Raw genomic sequence first — 24,274 nt, 5'->3', positions numbered from 1 at the left:
AAAGGCTTATTTATCTATTATTTACTTTATGTATATGCATACACTGTAGCTGGATTCAGATATATCAGAAAATGGCACTGGATCCCATTACAGATGAGTGTGAGCCACCATTGTAGTTGCTGGAAAAATTGAACTCAGGACCTGTGGAAGAGCTTAGTGCATTTAACTGCTGAGCCGTCTCTCCAGCTCCTAATGATGCTGATTCTTGATTCTTGTTAGATCTTACCTAAGCTTCCTAACAGACACAATGTAACACATTAAACGATCCCAGAATTTCTCTACCCACAACACCTAATTATATCACTACCGTTATTTTTAATCTCCCATGTTTCTTTACATCACTGCATTCAACATTTGCAAACAGCTTGGTGAGGATAATGAAGAGCTTCTTACCTTTACAGGATGTAAATCTGAAAATGGCTTGGTGTTTATTTTGTCTTTATATAAACAACATTCCCCATCCAGGCAAGGTTCATTCTGGGACATCTTTTTGCCACAAAGCCATCTTAATTGGATTACAGAGTGCAATTTTACTTTTGCCAATAAAGTCTACATGTATGGCAGCATCATTTGCATAGGTCCTTAAGATATTCTCAGGATACTGTCATAACTAGGAACTCCTTTTTTTCTACAGGCAGTTATTCCTTATATCCCTGTAGTCCTTTAGTGTAGACAACAGGCTCCAGGCTCAAGGCCTGGAAACCTGGAGCTTTCAAAGTTTACCTTGTAAGACTCAGTCCTGTTGGTGACAAGCCGATGCTAGTCAAAGTCTAATTCCTTTATAGAGCTTTTAGACTCTCGCTTCTTCTGCTCTTCTAACGTATTCCACAATATACGTTCAAGCCTTTTTTTCTGCATATGCAGAGTCCTTCTTTCTTCTTCTTCCTCCTCCTTCTGCTTTCTCTTCTTCTGTAACTGGCATTAGTTCCATTGTGGGTTCTTCCTTCCACCCTTCTCTACCCCTTTTCTACCCTTTGAACTCCCTAACACCAGGAGATGAAAAGAGAGAGAGGGGAAAGAGAGTGATGTTATCATTAAACTATTTCCTGCTGATTAGCGGTGTCGAGTTCCTTGCTGGGGCTGGATATCTAATTTCTTCTTGTTTCTTCTTTGAACGTGACTACTTAACAAACTTAAGAAACCGTGACCAACAGCAATCAATGGCAACCAACCAACAGCTCACTATCGCCACCGGCAACCATATTGGGGCTGTCACATTTATTTACCCTCTGAAAAGTCCCCAGAATCCCAAAGATTACATACTCTAAGAAACTATTTGCATGTGGCAAAACCACACCCCTGCTAAAGCAAGAGGCAAATCACAGTCAACTGTTGTGAACTGTTGTGGACAGTCTGAAGCAGCCCCATATCCCACACCCGGGACTAAAATGAAAACACATTCCTATAACATTTTTGTGTTTTTCAAAGAAACCAAAATTCTCACTACTTCCTCCCTTGTTGTTTTTCAAGGTAGTGTCTCTCTATACTCCTGACTGTCCTGGAACTCCGTGTGTAAACCAGGCTGGCCTTGAACTCTGAGACCTGCCTGTCTCTGCCTCCTGAGTGCTGGGATTAGAGGTGTGCACCAGCAACCCTGCTTCTTTTACTTCGTAAAACTTTTCTTGCTATGCATTTCTTCCAACATCTTCTACTCTCATTTTCTGAAACTTATTTTAAAAATCTGGTACATTTTGTCCCATGAGATGCCACATTTTTTTTTCTTTCCCCTAATCTTATAATAATGCAAATGGTGCCCACATATTGAGTTAATAAGCTGTAAAACATGTAAACGTCTCTCCAAACTGCACTCATTCCTTCTGTTTAGTTCAAGACACTCCGACTTCAGCCCTGCTGAGTTTACTTGGGTGCTACCTGTGTGTTCCACCACAAGCCACATTCTGCTATGTAACAGTGAACAAAGAAACAAAGTTCTGACCTCCTAAGCTAACTTTGTAGCAGAGAAGGGAAACACGCAGCACCTTAAGGTCCTGCATGTCAGACATAGCTGTAGCTTGAGTGTACAGTGATGGAATACTATTGTGTGACTTGGCAATTCTCTGAATCCCACCCCTCACTAGGCTTCTTCTGCCCTCTTATTCTATAAAATAACCCTTATAAAAATATCATGTATGAAGTTATTTTGATCTTTTTTTTCTGCAAATTCTCTGCAGCTGAACTGGATTGTGGTATTATTAACAAAAACTTTAAAAAGGTGTATTTAAGAGGAAAGCCTCCTTGTTAGATTTGTCCCTTGAACGAACCTCATCTGTAGTCTTTAATACAGCTTCCATTCCCAGTTTTGTATGCAATCATTGAAGTATTCTCAGTAATTCCTTTCTAGGGCAAAAAACTGAAGGGATGAGAAATCCAGCTTTATCAGAGATAGACACAGATGCTCATGGTATCAAAAGAATCAATGGTCTTGATGATTAACAAATCTGAAAGGGTCTTTAGCTTCAAACTAATGTTACCATCTCTAGACTCTTCCCTGGAAAATCTTGAGTGTTAACAAGACCAAATTATTGGCTTTTATAACATGGCCCATTACCAGGTTTGCCCAATGATATAAAATGCAACTGTTTGTTTTGAATGATTTGCTTGTAGAAAATGCAAAAACATACTATCTTGGCTTAGGCTGCTGTACTGTGTAATACTACAGATCATAAGGCTCAAACGCTAGGAATTTGTTTTCTCACAGCTCTGACACATTGGGGAGATAGCTCAAGTTTAAGAATATAACTGCTTTGCAGAAGTTGGGTTCTGGGAACAGAGATTAGGCAGCTCCCAAATGCCTGTAACTTCTCCAGGGTTCTCCCATAACTTCTTGTGGTTTCTGTATGCATCTGCACTCAAATACTCATTCCTGCCCTACACACCTTGTACACAAGCGACCAAAAATATTTGTTAAAAATACGTTAAATTCAAACCAATATAAACTTGAAATCTGATGGTTTTTATTTGTTCTGCAACCATTGGGGGAAAAAAAAAACCCTACAAATTAAAACAAAGGCCTAAGGGGAAAATGTACAAAATGATAGTGGTATGAATATTAGAAAAAAGCATAGTCTTATAAAAAAAAAACCCAAGAAAACAACAACAAAAACCACAGTGTTCCTCTTAAACAGAATTAAGAGGGAAGTATTATGGAGTCATTTTGAGTGCCTTTAGCCCAGATTTATAGTATCCCAAATTTATAACACAGATTTAAACTACCTCAAATTCCATGTTCAAACTGGAAGCAGTTTTGTGAAGTATCATAGAACAAAGAAACCAAGGCAAGTGTAAAAGCCATTGTTCTAACTTTATTAAAGTACGCCAGAGAGACAGGTACAGATGAGGGAAGCTTTTCTATAGTCTCAGGATGCTATCTTATTATTGCAATCTTAACTTTTGGTTAGTGGAAGCTAGTGGTCTATTAAGTCAATAGATTTCTAAAAGTTTTTATCTACTAGTCACAAGATGTTAGTTCACAGAGTTGGGCAAGGAACTGCTGTTCTGCAGTACTAGATCTAACCTACATAAGGTAATTAGCTTCTGGACTTGCAGCATTCTAAGTTTTCGACTACACTGCAGTTCTAGTCTATGTCTCTGCAGACACAGCTTCTTTCTCCTTCACAACTGTTAACACATTAAAAGCAAAATGAACTGTCATACTGCTACTACTTCAAAGAGATGAAGTACATTTCTTATAAACTGGTAAATACACCTTTAGATATGAAGTCCTGAAGGCAGGCTGAGTTCGTTCTTTTTGAGACAGGGTCTCTCTATAAAGCCCTGACTGTTCTATGTAGATCAGGCTGGACTTGGAACTCATGGATATCCACCTGCCTCTGTCTCCCCAGTGCTAAAGATAAGGCATGGACCATAATGTTCTGCCAGGATGAGTTCTCTTTAAAAAATGCAAAGACTCCACCATTCTTAAAGAGAACTTCTTTTAAAGACATAAACTTACACGTGTGTTAATGGCCCCCCAATAATCATGGCTTACTGGGAAGGGGGCGTTGTCCTTGTATAAGAGCAGGTGATCACTCGCTCCTAAGGAGTCCGCCCTCACTTTCTAAGTTTGCACAAATATCAAATAGGATGCACTTCCTATTCAGAATTTTCCTGACTGCCAATGGAATCACAGACACCTGAAGAGAATCAAAACACCTTCTGGCCCTGCCCCTTTCCCACACGTCTCTGCAGGGCTGAGGCCTTCCCCCCTCTGGGGAATGTTGGATCTGCGCTCTTTAAGAAGGGAGGCTGAACCCGGCCCGGAGAAGCGCCGTGCGTGCGGCCGGAGCACCTATGGTTTGCGGGATTCTCTGGGTGACCGCGATGCGGGGGCCGAAGCCAAACGCACCCGAGACAGTGCGAGGTCGTGAGCTCAGGTAGGTTCTCGTGGCCGGACTTCCTGACACCCGCAGGCCGGAGGTAGAAACCCCTTCTCTTTTGCTTCCCAACCGCAAGTGCGGGTACCGAGCACGCACCACAGGCCCCGAGTGTAGGCCTCGTGAGGACCCCGACCGCAGCTCCATGGCCTTGCGCATCTCCATGGCCTTGCGCATCTCCCTCCGTGGGCCCGCCCCTCGCTGCGACTCCACCAATTGGCGGCCTCGTCCACGTGCCGCTCCTGGTGGGCGGAGCCGCGCGTCGCCGTCGCAGCGCCCGGTCACGCCCCCAGCGCGGTGCTCATCACTCGCTGCGCCGCCCTGCCGCCGGCGGGGAGGAGCGGAAGCCACTGTCCGGGGACAGACTCCCGCGCCTGTGAGCCGCGGTGCAGGCTAGGCGCGCGCCGGGACGAGCCTGCGGTCGGCCCTCCCGGAGGACAGCAGCCGCTCTCCATGCCTGTGTGGTGCTGCCGCTGCTCCCTGGCCGGTCATTTCAGGTGACTTTCCTCTCGGGATGGGTCGGAGCTGGCTCTGCCGCGTGTGCTCCTCGGCCGCCGCCCGCTGGGCCGGCGCTGCTTGGAGCTCCGGGGACCCTGCTCTTTTCTTGTCCCCTCTTCTTGTTCCTGGACCGCGCGGGTCACAGGACGGCGAGAGTGGCTAGGCCGGCGGTGAGTCGGTTACATGTAAATGTACATTTGAAAATCCGTGAAGAGCCTCCTTTAAATTTTTGATCTTTTAAAGCTCTAGGAACATAAGTTACTGGCTTGAAGGGAAGTGAAGAAGATTGTGTCATGTAATGACAGTGGGTTGGGACTTACTAAGGTATTAGTGACTTAAAGCCATGTTAGGATGGAGAAATTTGGAAAGTGGCGGTTTTATACTCAAATTATGATGAAAGTTTGTTAAGATGAGAAAAAGAATAGTTTTAAAATATGAATGAACATGTGTTCTAGATCCAGTACAATTGACCAGCACTTCGGGGAATTACAGAAAAGGTCAAAAGTACTAGAACTGGGTGGAGTGAAGTGTTAAATTTAGTAGGGACTCCAGAGCCTGGCTTTACATATATGAATGTTAGAGGATAAAGTAATAAAGAGTTGTTTAATAGAAGCTCATAGAATTTAATTGAAATATTAACTTGGGTGGAAAGGATATTAATATCACTTCTAAAAAATACTAACATTTCTTTCATTACTAATGTCACAGTATTTGTAACTGTCATCAATACAAACCACAGAGCTTATTTTATTTAATATAGATAAGTGTTGTGTGTATTAAATATTCACAGAAGAGGTTAGAAGGGGATGTGAGGTGTAGAGAAAGCAGACTCCTGCTGTAATAGCAACAAGCTAGGTCTGCCCAACCTCTTGAGTTTGTAATGAAACTTCAAATTCTAGATCCTAAAAGAGTTTTATGCCACAGACTGCTGGATACTACCTTCTAGACAGATATATATACTTCACAAACGATCCACTATGAGTATTGTAAAAAGCAGGTTTTAGTGAAAATTTGAAGCCTCTTGGGAAGCTACATTTCTTTTAGAAAATAACTCTCCTGGCACCTTTGGTGTATGTTTGAACGGTGAGGGGAGAGCTTGGAATTCCTACTCTGAGGCTATGTGGTAAATACCACCCTCTTATCTCTGTGCAGAGAAATTTAGGGGAGGGAGTGAAAAGTATTTGCTACAGTTTCAGGTTGAGAGAGAAGAAAGCATGTCTACTGGATTATTATAATTAAATGTATCATTGTTAAATAAAATATTTCTGTTAGGTCTGGGATTCTTCTTTTTAAAAGATTTCCAGCTCCTTCAGGAACATTTCTAGTCTAGTGATGTTTTCGTTCATTGATTTTTGTGTTGCTGGGAATGAAATGCAGGGGCCACGCTAATGAAGTCAGTGCTCCACCATTGCGTTGCCAACCTCAGCTGCGGATGCTGTCCTTTGCACAGCTTTAGTAGAGACTTATTTTAAAGCAATTTGTGATAACAACTACATTTTGGGGTTTCTCCAAAATCTGCATTAATAGGCACCATGACAGAATGTTTCAAGGGAGAAGACTTCACACATTCTATTCTGGAAAATAAAATGTGAGACTGCCTTTATTTGGTACCTCAGAGCCTTTTAGTGTGGGAGTGTCCATTTGAGAAAACCTAAAATTGTGGTTCCAGTTCCCTTAAAATTGAGATGCAGATTTGTATTATTTGATTATTTAAAAAGGTGTTGCTATAATTGAGTAGAAGCTTTTTATTGCCAAAAGTTATGTCTATACTACCTGTTTAGTAACTTTGGGCCGTAGTGTTTCCAAAGCAAAATGTGCAAGGCTTCCAACATCGTAGCAAATGGTCTTGACTTTATTGTCTGACAGTGTGCTAACATTTCTTCATGCATGTTCTTTACTAGTTCTGATGTGTTATTTTATAATTTTTGCAATTTTATTCGTGCCCTGATTAAAGAAACAGTGGATTAAAAAAACAAAAAACAAAACACCTGAAAATAGTTTGTCTTATATAGACTGTTTATCAAGCTGGAAACCCAAGTACAAATGAACACTGTTCATAGCCCTGAACTATAATAGCATAAATATATTGTAAGAACATAACCACAACTATAGCTTCCTAATTCAGGTGGTACATAGTTACTGATGCACATATATTTTATTAATGCTTTAGGCAAAACCAGTTAACCAGAGTTTGGAAATGTGGCAATGGTTTGCCACACTAAAAGATTATACTAATGACTTAGAAATCAGGAGTTGCCTTTACTGTGGAATTCAGGTAGGCTAATGTACAAAGAATTTAGAGCTGCTAAACTTCGATTCTTTTTATCCTCAAGTCGTAGGAAATGTTTGATTCAAACTTTCTTGAGACCTATACCAAATTCAGCAATATTTCAGAATACAAGATTGGTCGTGCAAGAGTGAATTATACTTGTGTACAGCAGTAATGGATAACCAGAAAGGGACATTAACAAAATAGTTCCACTTAGTGTAAAAAATGAAACACTAAAATTTTCATTTAAAAAAGTAAAAGAAATTTAACAAAAAGTATAAGGCAGGAAAGGCAGGAAGCCTTAGAAGAAATTAGGGTCTAAGTGTGCTACCTGAAGTTGCAGGCAGGAAGTGACAAACTGAATACAGGCGTGGCTTCCCATAAATTTCAATTTGTGTATCATACACTCAGTGTCAACATAGGGATGGAAATAGCTGTGCGTTTCTCAGAACACCTTTACTGAAAACATGACTGTATGGAAAATTATTTTATGTTCACAGACTAAAAACTTGATTGGTGGCTGGTAGCATAGCCCCAAAGTATACATTGTAGCTTCAGCAAGACTAAATAGAGAATACCAGTATTCCTCCCACTCCCACTGCCTCTGTGCACCCCTCCACCAACACACACACATTTTAAGGAGTTTAAAATAGCACTGCCCTATGTGCGTAAATAAGGTTGCTCCCAGAACCCATAGGTTGTTAAATGAAAATCCCAATGCCCAGACGTTGGCCATCTCCCTACACGCTATTAGTCAGGGAGACTCCAGAGGCCCCCAAAATAATCTAAGTAATTAACACTGCTGTTGGCAGTGCAATAGAACTAGGTGGTAAAACCTTACTGTAGGAGCAATCATCGGTCTTTAAGGTAAGGATGGCTGGAATACAGTAAAGGAAGGTTGGCAGGTCCCAAGACAGAATTGTGACCTTTACAACAGCAATACTATAAATGGGGTTTGTGTAGGCAAAATGACTGGATAGAAGCCTGCAAAAGAAAGAGGGCTTCTCCTTCATACCCACTAGCATAAAACACTCAGGTTAGAGATGGCTACTCACATGGTTAGATTCCTGCTACTCACATGCACATAGAGAATAGACTCCCACAGGCTGTCCTCTGACCCCTGCACAAGTGCCTTGGCACACTTGCAACACCCCCTTCCCCTTTTCCCCCAGCAGAGTAAATAAATGTGATAATATAAGAAGTTCAAGTTAGGCTGAACTGAGCATTGCACACCTGTCATTCCAGCACCTGAATAGTACAGGCAAGCGGATCAGTAGTTCATGGCCAGCCTCTGCTACATCCTGTGATTGAGACTTGTCAGAGTTATATTAAACGTTAGAAAAATATCTCCACAAGGGGGAAAAACCACTCCGGTTTACTGTAATTTCCAAGAAGCAGAAGTAGAGAAGCAGCAGATATATCTGCATCGAATCCTAGAGGTGTAGGTGGAATGATTCTGAATGGGGTGGGCTGAGCATCAACACCCTTCTAGGGACAGGCTTGCATGTGAGGATGGATAACAGCCATGCCAACAAGGTATGTGCTTTCTGCATAAGAGAACTGTAAGTGGCAGGTTCGATCACATGGACTACTTAAGAGTTGTGCTGTGAGAAGTAGTACTGCTTCCCTGTTTCCCCCATTCACTTGGCAACCTCAAAGTAGTAACCGTGTGTGCGTGTGTCTCCATCCACATTAGCCTGGCTAGTGTCCAGATGGGCAGTATGTACTGGGAGCTCTTCTGCCTGGAAAATGGTATCCAGCCTGATGGCCACATGCCAAGTAACTTGAGCATTAGGGGAGAAGATGACTCTTTCAACACCTCCTTCAGTGAGACAGGCACTAGCTCTCATGTGCCTTGGGCAGTGGTCATAGACCTGGAACCCACAGCTCTTGATGAATTGTGCACTGGTACCTACTGCCAGCTTTTCTACCCTGAGCAGCTCAGCTCATCACAGGCAAGGAAGATGCTGCCTTCAACTATGCCCCTGGCAACTCCACCACTGGCAAAGAGATGATTGATCTTGTCTTGGAAAGAACTCTTAAACTGGCTAACTAGTGCACAGATCTTCAGGGCTTCTTGCTTTTCCATGGCTTTGGTGGGGGATCTGGCTTTGAATTCATCTCCCTGCTGATGGAGTGGGTCTCTCTTGGTTATGGGAAGGAATTGAAGCTGGAGTTCTCCATTTACTCAATACCCCCAGGTTTTCACTGCTGTGGTTGAGCCCTACAATTCCAGCCTCACCACCTGCACCACCCTGGAGCACTCTGATTGTGTCTTCATGGAAGATAATGGGGCCATCTATGACATCTGTTATAGAAATCTTGACATTGAACACCCAACTTAAACTAACGTAAATAGGATGATAGGTCAAACTGTATCTTCTGTCACCAATTGTCTCAGATTTGGTGCCCTGTCCTTGAATCCACTTCCCTCTGGCCACTGTGTTCCCATCATGTCTGCTGGGAAAGTTACCATAAGCAGCTTTCTCTAGCAGAAATGACCAATGGCTGCTTCAGCCAGCCAAGCAGGTAGTGATTTGTGACCATTAGTATGCTAAATACACGGCTTGCTGCCTACTGTACAGCAGAGATGCGGTCCCCAAAGATGTCAATGCTGTCATTACCACCATCAAGATCAAGTGTACAATCCAGTTTGTTGACTGGTGCCCCACTCGCTTTAAGATTGGCATTAGTTGGGCTGGAGAGATGGCTCAGTGGTTAAGAGCACTTACTGCTCTTCCAGAGGTCCTGAGTTCAATTCCCAGCAACCACATGGCTCACAACCATCCATCCATCCATCCATCCATCCATCCATCCATCCATCTATCTATCTATCTATCTATCTATCTGTCTGTCTGTCTGTCTGTCTGTCTGTCTGTCTGTCTGTCTAAGATTGGCATTAGTTACCAGCCTCTAACTGTGTATCTGGTGGAGACCTGGCAAAGAGAGCTGTGTTCATGCTAAGCAACATAGCTATTATTATGGCCTGGGCTGGCCTAGATCACGTTTGGTCTTATGTATTTAAGTGTGACTTCATGTACTGGTATGTGGGTGAGGGCATAGAGGAGGAGGACTTCTCTGAGGCTGTGAGGACCTAGCTGCTCTAGGTAAGGATTATGAGGAAATTGGATGGACTCTGTTGAGGAGAGAGGGTGAGGAAGAAGCTGAATACTAAATTAAATTTCACAAAGACACAAACAACTTTTAGAAAGAGTTTATTCTGTTTCAACAAGAAAGTTGTGGTCTGGCCATACAGTTACTGACTTAGACTTGAAACATGAATTATTTGTCACAGACCCAAGCTGTACATTTCACTGGTGGGTTTTTAAATAAAATATTCCCTGTCTTTAAAACAAAGCAATACAAAACATAGGAATCTAATAATACTGGTTGCTATTAAGTTGCCTTAAGAGCCAGGAAAGGTTAGTGTCTCTTAACTAACCTTTGTACTATTCCGTGTAGTGTATTGTATACTAATGTAACTTTGTATTATCTTAGGGTAGAGTATTAAGTAGTGTAACTTTGTACTATCCTGGGTAGTGTATTGGATAGTTAATGAAACTTTGTATTCTCCTGGGCTACTGTATTGGGTACTTAGTATAACTTTGTACTACCTGGGGTAGTGTATTATGTTCTCTAAATGAACAGAACTGATGGAATGGTTATTAAGGAAATTTAGTAAATTGGCTTACATGGTCCAGGTAGTCCGAAAATGGCTGTTTGAGGCTGGGTAAGCAGAGAACCTGAGAGTTGCTCAGTCCATGAATCTGGATGTCTCAGTCCCAGACTGGGACTGAAGTGCTGGAAGATTCCTGGAGAGCTGCTGGTTTGTAGTCTATGGTGGAACCTAAAGAGGCTGGTTCTAAGACCAGTGAAGGAACGCTTCCACACAGGATAGTAGAGAAGCTTGCCAGGAGGTTGAGGGCAAACAGGCTAGAAAGCAAATGTCCTTCCTTCCCTGTTCTTTTATTGGGCCTCCTAGTAGGAGGTGTGGCCCACATTTCTGGTATGTGTTCATACTTCAAATAATCAGATCTAGAAAATTCCTCATACTCAGTCAAATTGACAGTAGAGATTAGCCATCAAAAGCAGGATAGAGCCTCTCAAGGTTCCAATTATCAACCCTCTGGGATTAACAGTTTTACCTTAGTCCTGTGAAATAACATCTGTCGTTCAGAAAGTTCTAATAACCACAGCTAACATGTACTGCGTTAACCATTCCAGACACTGAAATTGTTGACTAGAGATGAAAAGTAATTTGAGGATTTTGTTTTGAAGTAATCTAAAAAAAATGACAGCATTAATTGAGTTCAGAGAATGCTATGCTACTGTTATTGAGTGAATGCCAAGAAACTGAAACTAGATTTATTTATTTATTTATTTATTTATTTATTTATTTATTTATTTATTTATTTATTTGAACAGGGTTTCTCTGTGTAGCCCTGGCTTTCCTGGAACTCAGTCTGTAGACCAGGCTGGCCTAGAGATTCACCTGTCTCTGGCACCTGCCTGAGGATAAAAAAAGTAGAGAGGAAACCAGCTCTTTCTAGGCATCCCAAAAAAAGAGTTACAGAATCTCACCTATAATTACCTTTGGTTGACGGAAGCTGTGAGTGCACACCTTAGGAACTGTCCACCTATATTTTGTAGACGGAATCATTCACTGACCTGGAGCTTGCGAAGTGTACTGGACTGGCTGGCCATTGAGCCCCAGGGAGCGGATACAGTTATCAGACTCTCTGTGTGGTTTGTGGTGACTGAACTCAGGTCCTGATGCAGGCAGGTACTCTACCAACTGAGCTCCTTCCCTAGCCCAGAAACAAGCTTACTCGGTAGTTAAGTGCTTTAAGATGTTAATATGAGATAAATGGCTACTTCAGACTTGTGGACTTGCGTGACATACCATTGAAAGCATTATGTAACTCATGGGTATTTTATTTTGCCTAAATACAATATGAGAATGAATTGGATTTTATAAAGCCTATATTAACTATTACTTTTTTTTTCTTTTTTAAAGAAACTACAGTGACACTGAAACTGAAGGAGAGATTTTTAATTCTTTAGTGCAATATCTTGGTGACAATTTGGGGCCAAAAGTTAAAGGGATGCCATTAGTTGAAGAAACTTCTTTACTTGAAGATTCATCAGTGACTTTGCCTATGGTAATAATTGGTAAGTTATTATTTTTTGTTTCTTAAAGCTAGTTACTGAAGAACAACGATATTAACCAACGAGACCCTCCAAAACTCCCAGGGACTAAACCACCAACCAAAGAGTACACATGGAGGGCCCTATGGCTCCAGCCACATATGTAGCAGAGGACGGCCTTGTCTGGCATCAGTGGGAGGAGAGGCCCTTGGTCCTGTGAAGGCTCGTTTCCCCAGTGCAGGGGAATGCCAGGGTGTTGAGGTGGGAGTGGGAACATCTTCATAGAAGCAGTGGGAGTGAGGGAAGGGGGAGTGAGGGGGGGAAAGGGGATAACATTTGAAATGTAAATACATAAACTATCCAATAAAAAAAGACACGAGCTAACATGCCAGCTTAAAAAAAAGCTAGTTACTGCCCTTGTTGCTTTGGTAATTCTAAGGCATTATATGTTCTTCCACGGTATGGAAAACGCTCCACTCATTGAATGTAGCAGTTTGAATGTTCCCAGCTCAAATAATTGGTATGTATCTAAAGTCATGTGTATGTTCTCTTGATCTGATCATTACAGTGTGTATATGCATTAAAATGCTGCACTTTGCCTAACAAATATGTACAGCTACCATGTAATTAATAAGTATCTTAAAAGAACAAAAATGAAAGGAGCTGCTTCAGTGAATAGAGGCAGGTAATAAAGGAGAGAGTTGTAATGAAGTATTAACTTGTTAGACATGTTAATAACCATTACCAGGTCTTTGGAGAAGGATTGGCTTATATGATTACAGTGTCAATTTGGGGTACAATAGCTTTTCACTGAATTGGTGACGATAGCTGTTAATGAGGACCAGTGTTGCTAGAGTTCTGTGCAGGTCATTCTGTGTTTGCTATTATTGTATTTCAGCCCTCCCGCTCTGTCGTATTGGCTAGGCTCCTGTAGACAGACTTATAAACTGAATGACACTGTAAGTCAGTCATTCATGCCATCTGACATTATAGTGCTATGCAGTAATATTTATAATTACCTAAATTATAATAGCCACTCATATCCTTTGTATCACCTCAACAGATAGGATGTACAGCTTTTAAAATTCAATAATTGGGATTTTTAAAACTTGATAATTATATTTAACTACCTGCTGTTTATATTTTCCATCTAATACTCAAGCTCAGGAAGTCAGGCCAGACCTATCTGAAGATAGCATTGTGGTAGCTGTTTGTCTTTCTGATCGCCTATCCTGATTGTTTATTGGAGGTGCATTAAGTCTACAGGTCAGGTCAAGAACAACTAACAATAATTTTGAGCCTTCCTATCTATGAAGATGGCGTCTCTTCCCATCTATGTGGGCCTTTTAAAATTTAGTTCTTGAGTCATAATCGGGCTTCTTTATGTAACTCATAACACATTTTGTTAAAATTATTCTAAAATATTTCTTCGAATGATAGTGTGATTTTTGTTTCAAATTTCCCCTTTTTCATTTTTGCTGTAAGAAAGTAGTTGGCTTTTGCGCACTGACTTGTATCTGACCATCCTGTAACTGCCGATGCCGAGATCTTGAGGCTCACTTCTTGGGTGTTACTATGTAGATAACCATGGCCCCGGCAAATGGTGTTTCTCTCCTTTCTCAAATTGTGCATCTCCTATTTCATTCCTTCAGGCTGTATATCATGCTGCTCTTTTGTTTTTGTTTTTGTTTTTGTTGTTGTTGTGTTTTTTTTAACATGTTCTTAGTCATGTTGAAGAAGTTTTCCTCTTTCAAATGCTATATATTTTTAAATCCTGGATGGATGCTGGCTTTGTCAAATGGTTTTCCTTGCATTTGTGGATATAACCATAGGAATTGGTTTTTAAAATATCTTTTTTAAGATTTGTTTTGTATATTTATTTTTGTTAGTTTATTGATTTAATGTGTGTGAGTGTGTGTGTGTGTGTGTGTGTGTGTGTGTGTGTGTGTGTGTGCCAGAGTACATGTGTGGAGGTCAAAGGGCAACTTGCAAAAAGTTTTTTTTTCCACTGTGAGTTCCAGAGATTTTACTCAGATTGCTAAGAAGGGTGACAAGTGCATTTACCTGCTGAGCCATCTCTCCTGCTGTTGGCTAATTTGTTTTTGATTCCACATCAATCGTAATAAGGAAGTAGCTTATGAAAATATGTATTTCTCAGGAACAGGTCATCCTAGACAGCTGACTTTGGAAGTCAGTAGCATAGAGTAGAAGCATTAAGTAGATGAGATCCTGAAACGCTGAGAGAGAACGGAGAGGTCAACCTAGGAGTGCCAGGTCTTAGTCGATTGGAGGAAGAAGAACAGGGAAGGGGACCCAGCCAAGAAGAGGACCAACTACATCACTGTGCTTTTTTTTTAAATAGGAAATGGCCCTTCTGGAATATGCCTTTCGTATATGCTGTCGGGCTACAGACCATATTTATCATCTGAAGCAATACATCCAAATGCAATCTTACATAGTAAGCTAGAAGAAGCACGGCATCTCTCCATTGTGGATCAGGTATTATATCTTACATGCTTTCTAAAACATTTTAATGCTGAAACTACTAGCTTTATTTATGCATTTCTTTGTTGTAAATCCTTCATTCTTAATTTAGTTTTATAAATACATTCTGATGCCTTTAAATTATGTTGAATATTTGAGCAAACATTTCTAATTTCCTGGAGGAGCTTTAACAAATTTTATATGGCTTTGGGTGCATGTTCATATGAAAGCGTGAGTGTGTGCAATCCGCGTGTTTATCCTGTTTCTCAGGAACTGTCCAGAATGGCTTTTGAAATGAGGTTTCTTGTAGGCCTGAATCTCACCTAGGCTAGGCCGCCTAGACAGTGAGCTGGAGAAACCCTCCCCTCTCTACCTCCACACTGCTGGGATCGTAGGCATGGGCCACATGCCTGGTTTTTAAACTGTGGGTTCTAGGGATCAGACTCAGGTCTCATGCTTGTGAGGAAAGCATGTTCCTGACTGAGCTGACTTTGCAGCCTCTGGTGAGGGTTTAAACTGTTCTGGATGCTGAAGTTCATTTGGGAAGTGCTCCCTTTACATCTAGTTGACATTTATATGCCAGAGGCTTCTTCAGCTCTTACAAGATGATTAATTACAATAAACCAACCAAAATAAAGCAAAACCCTTTGTTTTAAATCCACACATTGCCTACATTATCCCACCAAGGAATATATGGAGTACGAGAGAATTCAAGGAAAGTGCATGCTCTCTAACTCACTCTTAGAAGCTACCGACTTGGTGTGTCTTTCATCAACATAGTTGTCTTGATTCTTTTCAAACTCACTTATTTTTTTTCCTTTGGTTCAGGACTTAGAATACCTGTCCGAGGGTCTTGAGGGACGGTCGTCCAATCCAGTGGCAGTACTTTTTGACACCCTTCTTCACCCAGATGCTGACTTTGGGTATGACTCCCCGTCCATTCTGCACTGGAAACTGGAACAGCACCATTCTATCCCTCATTTAGTTCTTGGTAAGGGCCCGCCTGGTGGGGCATGGCATGTAAGTATGTTGTTCACATTTTAGTGTGTGTTAGATATTGCCCTAAAAAAACCAACTTGAGTTTTGTTTTGTTTTGTTTCAAAACAGGACTTCTCTGCATAGCCCAGGCTGTCCTAGATCTCACTTTATAGTTAGACCAGGCTGGCCTCAAACTCAAGAGTTCCACCTGCCTCTGCTCCTAAGTGCTGAGATTAAAGGCATGTGCTACCATGCCAGCTTCTAACTTGATTCTACCCTTTTGGGGGGATGGGGATGTTTTGTTTGTTTGTTTTTCAAGACAGTGCTTCTCTGTGTACCTCTGACTGTCCTAGAAACTCACTTTGTAGACCAGTCTGGCCTTGATCTCAGAGAGCCGTCTGCCTCTGCCTTAAGTGCTGGTGCTAAAGGTGTGCATCAACGTGCCCATTTTATTTTTGTTGTTTTGTATTGCATACATTATAGGTAGTTAAGCCAGATTTTTATTAATGATGGTAGTCTTTGAATAAGCCTATCTCTACTAACCTATACAAATTGTGTAGAAAAAGAAGAATACTTTTCATAGTAAATTAAATTTCAATAATTTAAAGCTTAGAACAATCTCACAGTGTATTTTGAAAACCAGTATCTTTTATTTCCATGTATTTTGTTTCTTATTTTTTAAGGATACATTATTTTATGTGTATAAGTGTTTTGTCTGCACACATGTCTATGCACTATGTGGGTGCTTGGTGCCCACAGAAATTAGAAGAGGACTTCACATGCCTTGAACTAGTATTATTAATTGTTGTGAGCTGCCGTGTAGGTGCCGGGAATCAAACCCTGGTCCTCTAGAATAAGAGCCTGTGCTCTGAACCCCTGAGCCATGTCTCCAGGCTGTCTTTCCATGTATTTTTAAGATTTTAAAGAAAAAATATTGTAAGTGAAAGGTTTGATTTCAACAAAAGACATTTCTCCCTATTTCAGAGCCTGGAAAGCTCCTGTTTGGACCCCATTTAATGACTGTCGTAGTGTTCTGCTGCTGCAAAGAGACACACTTCCAGTGCAGTCTTACAAAAGAAGGCATTTAACTAGGGGTTTGCTTACAGTTTCAGAGGACTCATGCATTATCATTATGGTGGGGAGCATGGTGGCATTCAGGGAGGCAAAGTGCCGGAGAAATAGCTGAGATCTACATCCTGGTTCACAGGTAGCAGGAAAGAGAACAGTGGCCCAGCAAGGGCATTTAAAACCCAGCTACGTACCTCCTCATATCCCAATCCTTCCTAGTAGTTAAAACAACTGTTGACTAAGGAGGCAATAAATGAGCACACATGCACACATGCACACATGCACACACACACACACACACACACACAGAGTAGGTTTTGAGTCCTGGCTGTCCTGGAACTCCCTCTGTAGACTAGGCTGGCTTTGATAGATATATTTTTAATCTCCTAGGCTGGCCCTAAACTCTTGAGTGTAGCAAATATGACTTTGAACTTCTGCTCTTCCTACCTTTACTTCCCAAATAGTGGAATTTCAGTTTCCTTTCAGATGTGCTATAGCTAGTTTATGAGACCCTGGGGACAAAGCACAGAGCTATGTATGCTAAGCAAGTGTTCTATCAACCAGACCAAAGCCCCAATCCCTTCAGAGATTGTGTGTATAAAAGCAAGCGGGCAGGGGTGTGTGTGTGTGTGTGTGTGTGTGTGTGTGTGTGTGTGTGTGTGTAAAAGCAAGCAGCCACACACATACTGGTGTCTCAAGAGCACTAGTGTTCACCATCAATCACATCCTTAGGGTAAAACTTGTGAAGTCACAGAAGCACAGCATTGCCTAAGGATCGGGCATGCAAATACAAACTGATTCAGAAGATTCTGAAGGTTTGAGATAGTCTAAGAAGCTGTAGGAGACTGGCCATTTTTAGAAATGTGAAACCTTGGAGTAGCCCAGGCTTGCAGAGTACATTGTTTCTTACTCGGTTTAGTTTCTTTTAATTCCCAAATGACACTGATGATGTTGTTCATTATTAATTTGTCACGTCAGTTTTTATTTTGCCTGGAATAGTTTCCCTTCCTAATGACACACTCCTCAAAACCCACTTGCATCTTTGAAGACGTACCGTTTCACGTACACTTGGACAATACTTGAGTCACATCTGCCCCTTTCTGAACACTGCTATCCCAGTGGCAGCAGGCATTCATGCTTTGTGTATCACAGAGCTAAGAGCCCAGCCAGACTGGCACATATGAGATCATGTGCTAGAAAATTACGTCAGTAAATGTACTCATCTCTTACTCAGAGATGCATGAGACCCTGTCAGAATTATGTCAGTGAATGAATAAAAATTGCCCATTCTCAGTGCTGGGCTGTGTAGAAACAGGGCAGGTTGTGAGAGGAGAGCGTTGTCTACAGAGCTGAATGGGATGGTTGGTGATTGGGTAGGCCCCTTGGCACTTAGCTTTTCTGCTTTGTTTTGAGGGAAGCAGAAGTAGCTTGAGAAGTAGCTTTCTTTCTTAAGAGAGGCTTATTTCTTTGATGGTAACATTAACCCCAATGCTGAGTCTGTTTCTCGGGCAACCACTGCTTATTTTTCTATTTTTAGAAAGTGATTATGTTGTATCTAGCCTAGTCCAGATTTCAGAATTATAATTGATAGAGAAAAGTTGTTTTCCAATTTTAAAAAAAAACCCTGTAAAAAAGTACCATAGTGAAAAAACAAAATTTTGGGAATTGGTGAACATTTTTCTTTAAGAAATAAAAATGCTGATGTGTTTGTTAACGTGTATATCTTAATTATAGATCATAGGCCAAAACTAGTGCTATGTTTGCCTCAAAATGTATGACTATAGGTCATTCCAAATGTTAAAATACAGGAAAGTTTTACTAGGATGGAATTTCAGAGGAAATGTACTACAATGAGAAAACGTAAGATGCTTGTGGTTCTGAAAATGCGGTAATTCACTTAATAGGATTACCTCCCATTTCATCTTTTCCTATTGAGTGATTGTTATTCTTCAGGCTGAAGCTAAAATCCACCGTTTGTATACCACTGCTTCTTTTGGACTCTTGTGAACGTGTTTTATATGATCTACATATCTATGTAAATAAGATGTGCTTGCTTGCACAAGGTAATAAATACTGCTTCATTGCATTTTCTTTGACTATTTTAACCTAGAATATGGAAGGCTCTATGTTGACAATCAGCTTTGGAAATTGGATGGAGCTACCTGGACTTAAATTTAAAGATTGGATATCTAGCAAGCGAAGGTAAAGACCTAACTGTATTAAAATTCTCTGGTGTATGAATAAAGGGACTGTCAGTGAATGTTCACAATATCTGTGATCTTGTATAACATGAATAGAAATACACTTGCTAAGTAAACTTTTGTGAAGCAGTGATTATGAGCTCGTTTCCATTTAGGATGCTGTAAAGCTGTGTACATAAGCACTGTGTACAGGGGCCTTCCTGTTTATACTAACCTGTTAAATCAGTTACATTCTCACCTACCCATGCATTATTTCCCAAATGTGTCAGTTTTTCAATGAGTATGTGACTTTATTTATTTACACTATATATACTAGGTGTATACATGCCTAAGGTGGGTTTTTTGTTTGTTTGGTTTAGTTTTGGACTTTTTTTTGACAGACTCTGTACATAGCCTTGGCAGTTCTAAAACTCATTCTGAAGATCAGGCTGGCCTAGAATTCAGACATCTGTCTGCCTCTGCCCAGGCTATTAAATCTGCTAGAATTAAAGCACCACACCCAGCACAGTGTTTGTTTCTGAAAGGTAAAGATTTTGTTTTGAAGGGTAATAATACACTTATTATGATTTGTCATTTATAATTATAAGAAAATCAATATTTAATTATGAGTACTTTAAGTAGGACTAACAGAATTTTCTCCTTGGAAGAATACAGTTCTTATTCATTTTGTGGAAAAGAATATAAAATTCAAAAGGAGAAATGTAAGAATTCATGTCATTTTCAGGTTCATGTACAAACTAGATTTGAATTTCTAATACAGAGAAACTAATTTTACTACTAATGGAAGTAAGTTAAAGCAGGAACTTAACCTTTGTTAGAATAGAGATGTAAAGTTTGAGTAATGACACCCTGCTAGGTAGCAACCATGTTTAATTCATATAAATTTTCCTTAATTTTAAAAGATTTAAGAACGTCAGTCGTAGATCTAGATCATCCTGGTGGTGTGTCTTTAATCCAGCATTTGAGAGATAGAGGCAGGTGGATATCTTGAGTTCAAGGCTTTTAATGATTTATTTTTGTTTTATGTGCATTGGTGTTTTACCTGCATGTATGTATGTCTGTATGAGGGTGTCATCCTGGAACTGGAGTTACGGACACTTGTGAACTGCCATGTGCGTGCAGGGTCCTTTGGAAGAGCAGTCAGTACTCAGCTGCTAAGCCATCTCTTCAGCCCAAATCTTCCTTCCTTCCATTCATTTCTGTCTCTCTGTTTCTCTTCTCTCTCTCTTCTCTCTGTCTTCTCTCTGTCTCTGTCTCTCTGTCTCTCTCTCTGTCTTGTCTCTGTCTCTGTCTCTCTCTGTCTCTCTCTGTCTCTGTCTCTCTCTGTCTTGTCTCTCTCTCTCTCTCTCTCTCTCTCTCTCTCTCTCTCTCTCTCCCTCTCCGTCTCTGTCTCTGTCTCTGTCTCTGTTTCTACCATTTTGTTTTGTTTGAGACAGGGTTTCACTGTGTGGTCCTAGCTGACCTGGAACTCAATGCACAGAACAGGCTGTCCTCATACTCACCTGCCCCTGCCTCCTAATCAGGATTAAAGCCATGCACTCCCACCACGTTGCATTTGCTGCTTTTATAGAGGACCTAGGTGCAGTTCCCAACACATGGTGACCCACAACCAATCATTACTCCAGTAACAGAGGATCCAAAGTGTTTGATGCTCATATGCACCAGATATGTATGTGCTGCACATAGGTATACCAGGAAAAACACTCAGACATATGCAATAAGTAAATGGAACAAAAAGTTAAATCGTGAAACGTTAACTTTAAACTTTTTAAAACTGAGATATGTAGAGGTTGAAAATTAAAATTGCAAAATGAGTCAAGTTGTTTGAATTCATTTGGTAAACAAACGAAATGGTTCAGCATATTCTTGGATTTGTTAAAATGAGTATCAAAAGGAAAAGGGTTTGCTTGTTTTTTCTACCAGAAGCATTTATCTTTCTAAATTAGCCAGAGGATTAAAGATATGGGCCTTAACCTGGTGCTGCTGATTGTTGAGTCATCTGTCCGGCCCTTAAATGGGAATTTGTTAGTGATGTCATTTAAGGAGTTACAGGCGTAAGATAAAATAGTCCGGTTTTCAAATGTCTACATTTTAATTCATTTATTAATTGAAGGTTTATCAAGCAGCCCCCTTCTCACTTGCCTTTTTTAATCCCCTAAGGAGTGTTGTTTGTTATTTTGTCATTTATTTTATGAACTTATGTACTCATGTAAAATCTAGCTGCTATAAATGAGAGAAACATTTGTTCTTTTCAGATTGGTCAGATTCACTTAATATGGTTATCTCTGGTACATCCATTTTCCTGTTGCATGACTTTACTCATGTCTGGGGAGGGGAGCCAATGTTTTTCTATGCTATGTTTTCTTTACCTCTTTTCTGTGCTAGACACTGCTTGGTTCCATAGCTTGGCTGGCGTGACCAGTAAAAATATTGATGTGCTAATACCCGTGATATGTTGACTTGCAACCCTTGTGTGTAAATGCCCGTGTGTGGTAAAACAGTGTCATAAAAGATCTGATGTTCAGTTTTGGAGAACTCTCCACACATATGACTAGATGTTACCATACTAGTCTGAATTCTTTACCAGCAATGCTTCCTTTACCCACAGCCCTACTAGCGTCTGTGGCTGCGTTTACTAATGACTGCCGGTCTGACTAGGATAACAAAGCATGAGAATAATTTTTATAAAAATGATAATTTTTAACTAACACAGTCATGAAAGAACTAAAATATAAAAGCTTGCTAGATAGAAAAGTGATCAAGTACTCTCCTCATACGGTATTTTTCCTTTTCATCCGACAGGAACTTAAAGGGGGACCGTGTTATGCCAGAGGAAATAGCTCGCTACTACAAGCACTATGTAAAGGTCATGGGACTTCAGAAGAATTTCCGGGAGAATACTTACATAACCTCTGTATCAAGACTCTATAGAGATCAAGGTGACAATGGTAGTCAAGACAGAGATATTTCAGCAAAGCATTTACAGAACCAGAAGTCAAAATTCATCAAGAGAAACTGGGAAATCAGAGGCTATCAGCGAGTAGCCGGTGGCTCTCACGTTCCCTTCTGCCTCTTTGCAGAGAATGTAGCTCTTGCAACTGGAACGTTGGATTCTCCCGCCCATCTGGAAGTCGAAGGGGAAGAGTTTCCTTTTGTATTTCACTCAATGCCTGAGTTTGGAGCTGCTATAAACAGCGGAAAGCTTTGTGGCAGAGTGGATCCAGTGCTAATTGTAGGTTCCGGCCTTACTGCAGCTGACGCAGTGCTCTGTGCTTATAACAATAATATACCTGTGATCCACGTGTTTCGCCGACGAGTAACTGATCCAAGCTTAATTTTCAAACAGCTTCCCAAAAAGCTGTATCCTGAGTATCACAAAGTCTATCATATGATGTGTACTCAATCATACTCTGCAGACTCAGATCATTTATCTGATTATACCAGTTTTCCTGAGCACCGTGTGCTTTCCTTTAAGTCAGACATGAAATGCATTCTTCAAAGTGTCTCTGGATTGAAGAAAATATTTAAGCTGTCCGCAGCTGTAATCTTGATAGGTTCTCATCCTAACCTGTCTTTTCTGAAGGAACAAGGGTGTTACCTAGGCCGTAACTCAAGCCAGCCAATATCATGCAAGGGTAACCCTGTGGAGATTGATGCATACACCTATGAATGTGTTAAAGAAGCCAATCTTTTTGCTTTGGGCCCTTTGGTTGGAGATAATTTCGTTCGATTTTTAAAGGGAGGGGCATTGGGTGTTACTCGCTGTTTGGTGACAAGACAGAAGAAAAAGCAGCATTTGTTTGTTCAAAGAGGAGGAGGAGATGGGGTAGCTTAAAGTTCACAAGTAATTTAAATGGACACTTAACCATTAAAGATTTTTTTAACAGTGGTTTGCAGTGTATTGGCCTGAATTAACTGGAAGAGCCTCCAGCTGTCTCTCTTCGAAAGTTAACGAAGCTTGGTGTCCCAAGTTGTATTCAAGTGTGTCAAAGGTGTCGCTGCTCTCAGACAAACTCAAACACTGCCAACCTGGTGTACTCATGCTTTCATTTAACTAGAACATTCTTTTCTACCGTGGCATTTAGAAAGCCAGGCATTCAAACAGAAATCACACTTAATTCACATTGGGTCACCTTAGTGCTCGAGATGGTCCAAGAGACAGCAGCATCAGCTTCCTCAGCAGCTCATTAGGCATTCAGACTTATACACCTTCATAAGAACGCCAAGGATTAGATGTGTATTCATTGACGCTTGAAGTACACTGGTCTAAATGAAAATGGGCTATAAATATGTGTGCTGAGGTAGGATAGGAGGAAGCATTTGCAACTCAGGTTTTATTTATTTCTAAATTATCAGTTATATAAACTTAATTTATTATCAAATATGATGATCTTTAAAAATATTTTTACAAGTTGAAATTGTGACAGATAGGTACCTGACATCTTTAACTTCTCATAATTTAATATTTCAATAATGCTGACGTGCAAGAACCCACCAAGATACTTTTTAGAGATTTATTCTGTTTAGCCGTCATAACAACTAATGAATCTGATTTGTAATTCAATAAATTGTGGATGGAACTACTTACCCTTGTGTGAACACTGAGTTAATTTCTATTAATGAAACAGGATTTGGGGCACGGTAAGTTGTAAAATTAGAGTATTGTTTGGGTATTGGCAGAATTATTACAGGTTAATGTGGAAAATCAGACTGTGCCCTTTTCCATTCTCAAAGTGGTTACTCTGAGATCTGTAACAGTGTTCATTTGTAGGAAATGATGCAGCAGCCCATAGTGGTTATTAGAGTTATCTCCTCTAAGAGTCTTAATTGCATTTTCACATAAATTGTAAAATGTGTTGCTGCTAAACAAAGCCAGAGTTCTTGGGAAATTGAGTCTTTCAAAGTTTTTTTCCTTTGGGGGATATAATTTTACCTAGAATGTGCTCACTGAATTTCTGTCTCCAGTTCTTAAATGGACGACCTACCATTGAGTGTCGTGTTAACTGCGGTGCTGTGTGCTCATGACTCTGCCTCAGTGTTATTTAGTTTGCTTCTCACAACTGTGTCAGAAGCTAACACTCCTCCTGGAAACCATCAACTGTGCTACAACCCTCAAGTCTACTTCTAGCTCCTTATTAAAAAATGTAACTATCTTCAGAGCAACTCTACCCCTTTTTAAAATGATACATTTCTGATTATATACTTCAGTAGTCTCTTCCTTGCCTGTGCTGGAGCTCTGGGTTGGGTTGGATATT

The 24,274-nt window shown here is 40.6% G+C and overlaps 1 protein-coding gene and 1 pseudogene across 6 annotated transcripts; both read left to right on the top strand.

Annotated features, from left to right (window-relative positions):
* Nucleotides 1-4,669: 4,669 nt before the first annotated feature.
* Osgin2 (oxidative stress induced growth inhibitor family member 2) lies at nucleotides 4,670-23,606 on the top strand. Of its 6 annotated transcripts, XM_039110950.2 has the most exons (7): nucleotides 4,670-4,870; nucleotides 12,158-12,312; nucleotides 14,651-14,787; nucleotides 15,601-15,792; nucleotides 18,929-19,020; nucleotides 21,275-21,307; nucleotides 21,822-21,841. In XM_039110950.2, the coding sequence occupies exons 1-6, from the start codon at nucleotides 4,827-4,829 to the stop codon at nucleotides 21,291-21,293; spliced, it is 639 nt and encodes a 212-aa protein (XP_038966878.1). In that variant the 5' UTR covers nucleotides 4,670-4,826; the 3' UTR covers nucleotides 21,294-21,307; nucleotides 21,822-21,841. The 6 variants fall into 6 exon arrangements, with proteins under 6 accessions (XP_038966878.1, NP_001386498.1, XP_006237981.1 ...); NM_001399569.1 differs by lacking the exon at nucleotides 21,275-21,307 and having other exon boundaries at nucleotides 4,706-4,870; nucleotides 21,822-23,606; XM_006237919.5 differs by lacking the exon at nucleotides 21,275-21,307 and having other exon boundaries at nucleotides 4,712-5,041; nucleotides 21,822-23,606.
* On the top strand, nucleotides 5,050-12,148 carry Tuba2l-ps1 (tubulin, alpha 2 like, pseudogene 1; annotated as a pseudogene).
* Nucleotides 23,607-24,274: the final 668 nt, after the last annotated feature.

Source organism: Rattus norvegicus, chromosome 5 (assembly GCF_036323735.1).
Source record: "Rattus norvegicus strain BN/NHsdMcwi chromosome 5, GRCr8, whole genome shotgun sequence".
NCBI classification, from domain to species: domain Eukaryota; kingdom Metazoa; phylum Chordata; class Mammalia; order Rodentia; family Muridae; genus Rattus; species Rattus norvegicus.
This window is presented reverse-complemented; position numbering and strand designations above follow the sequence as displayed.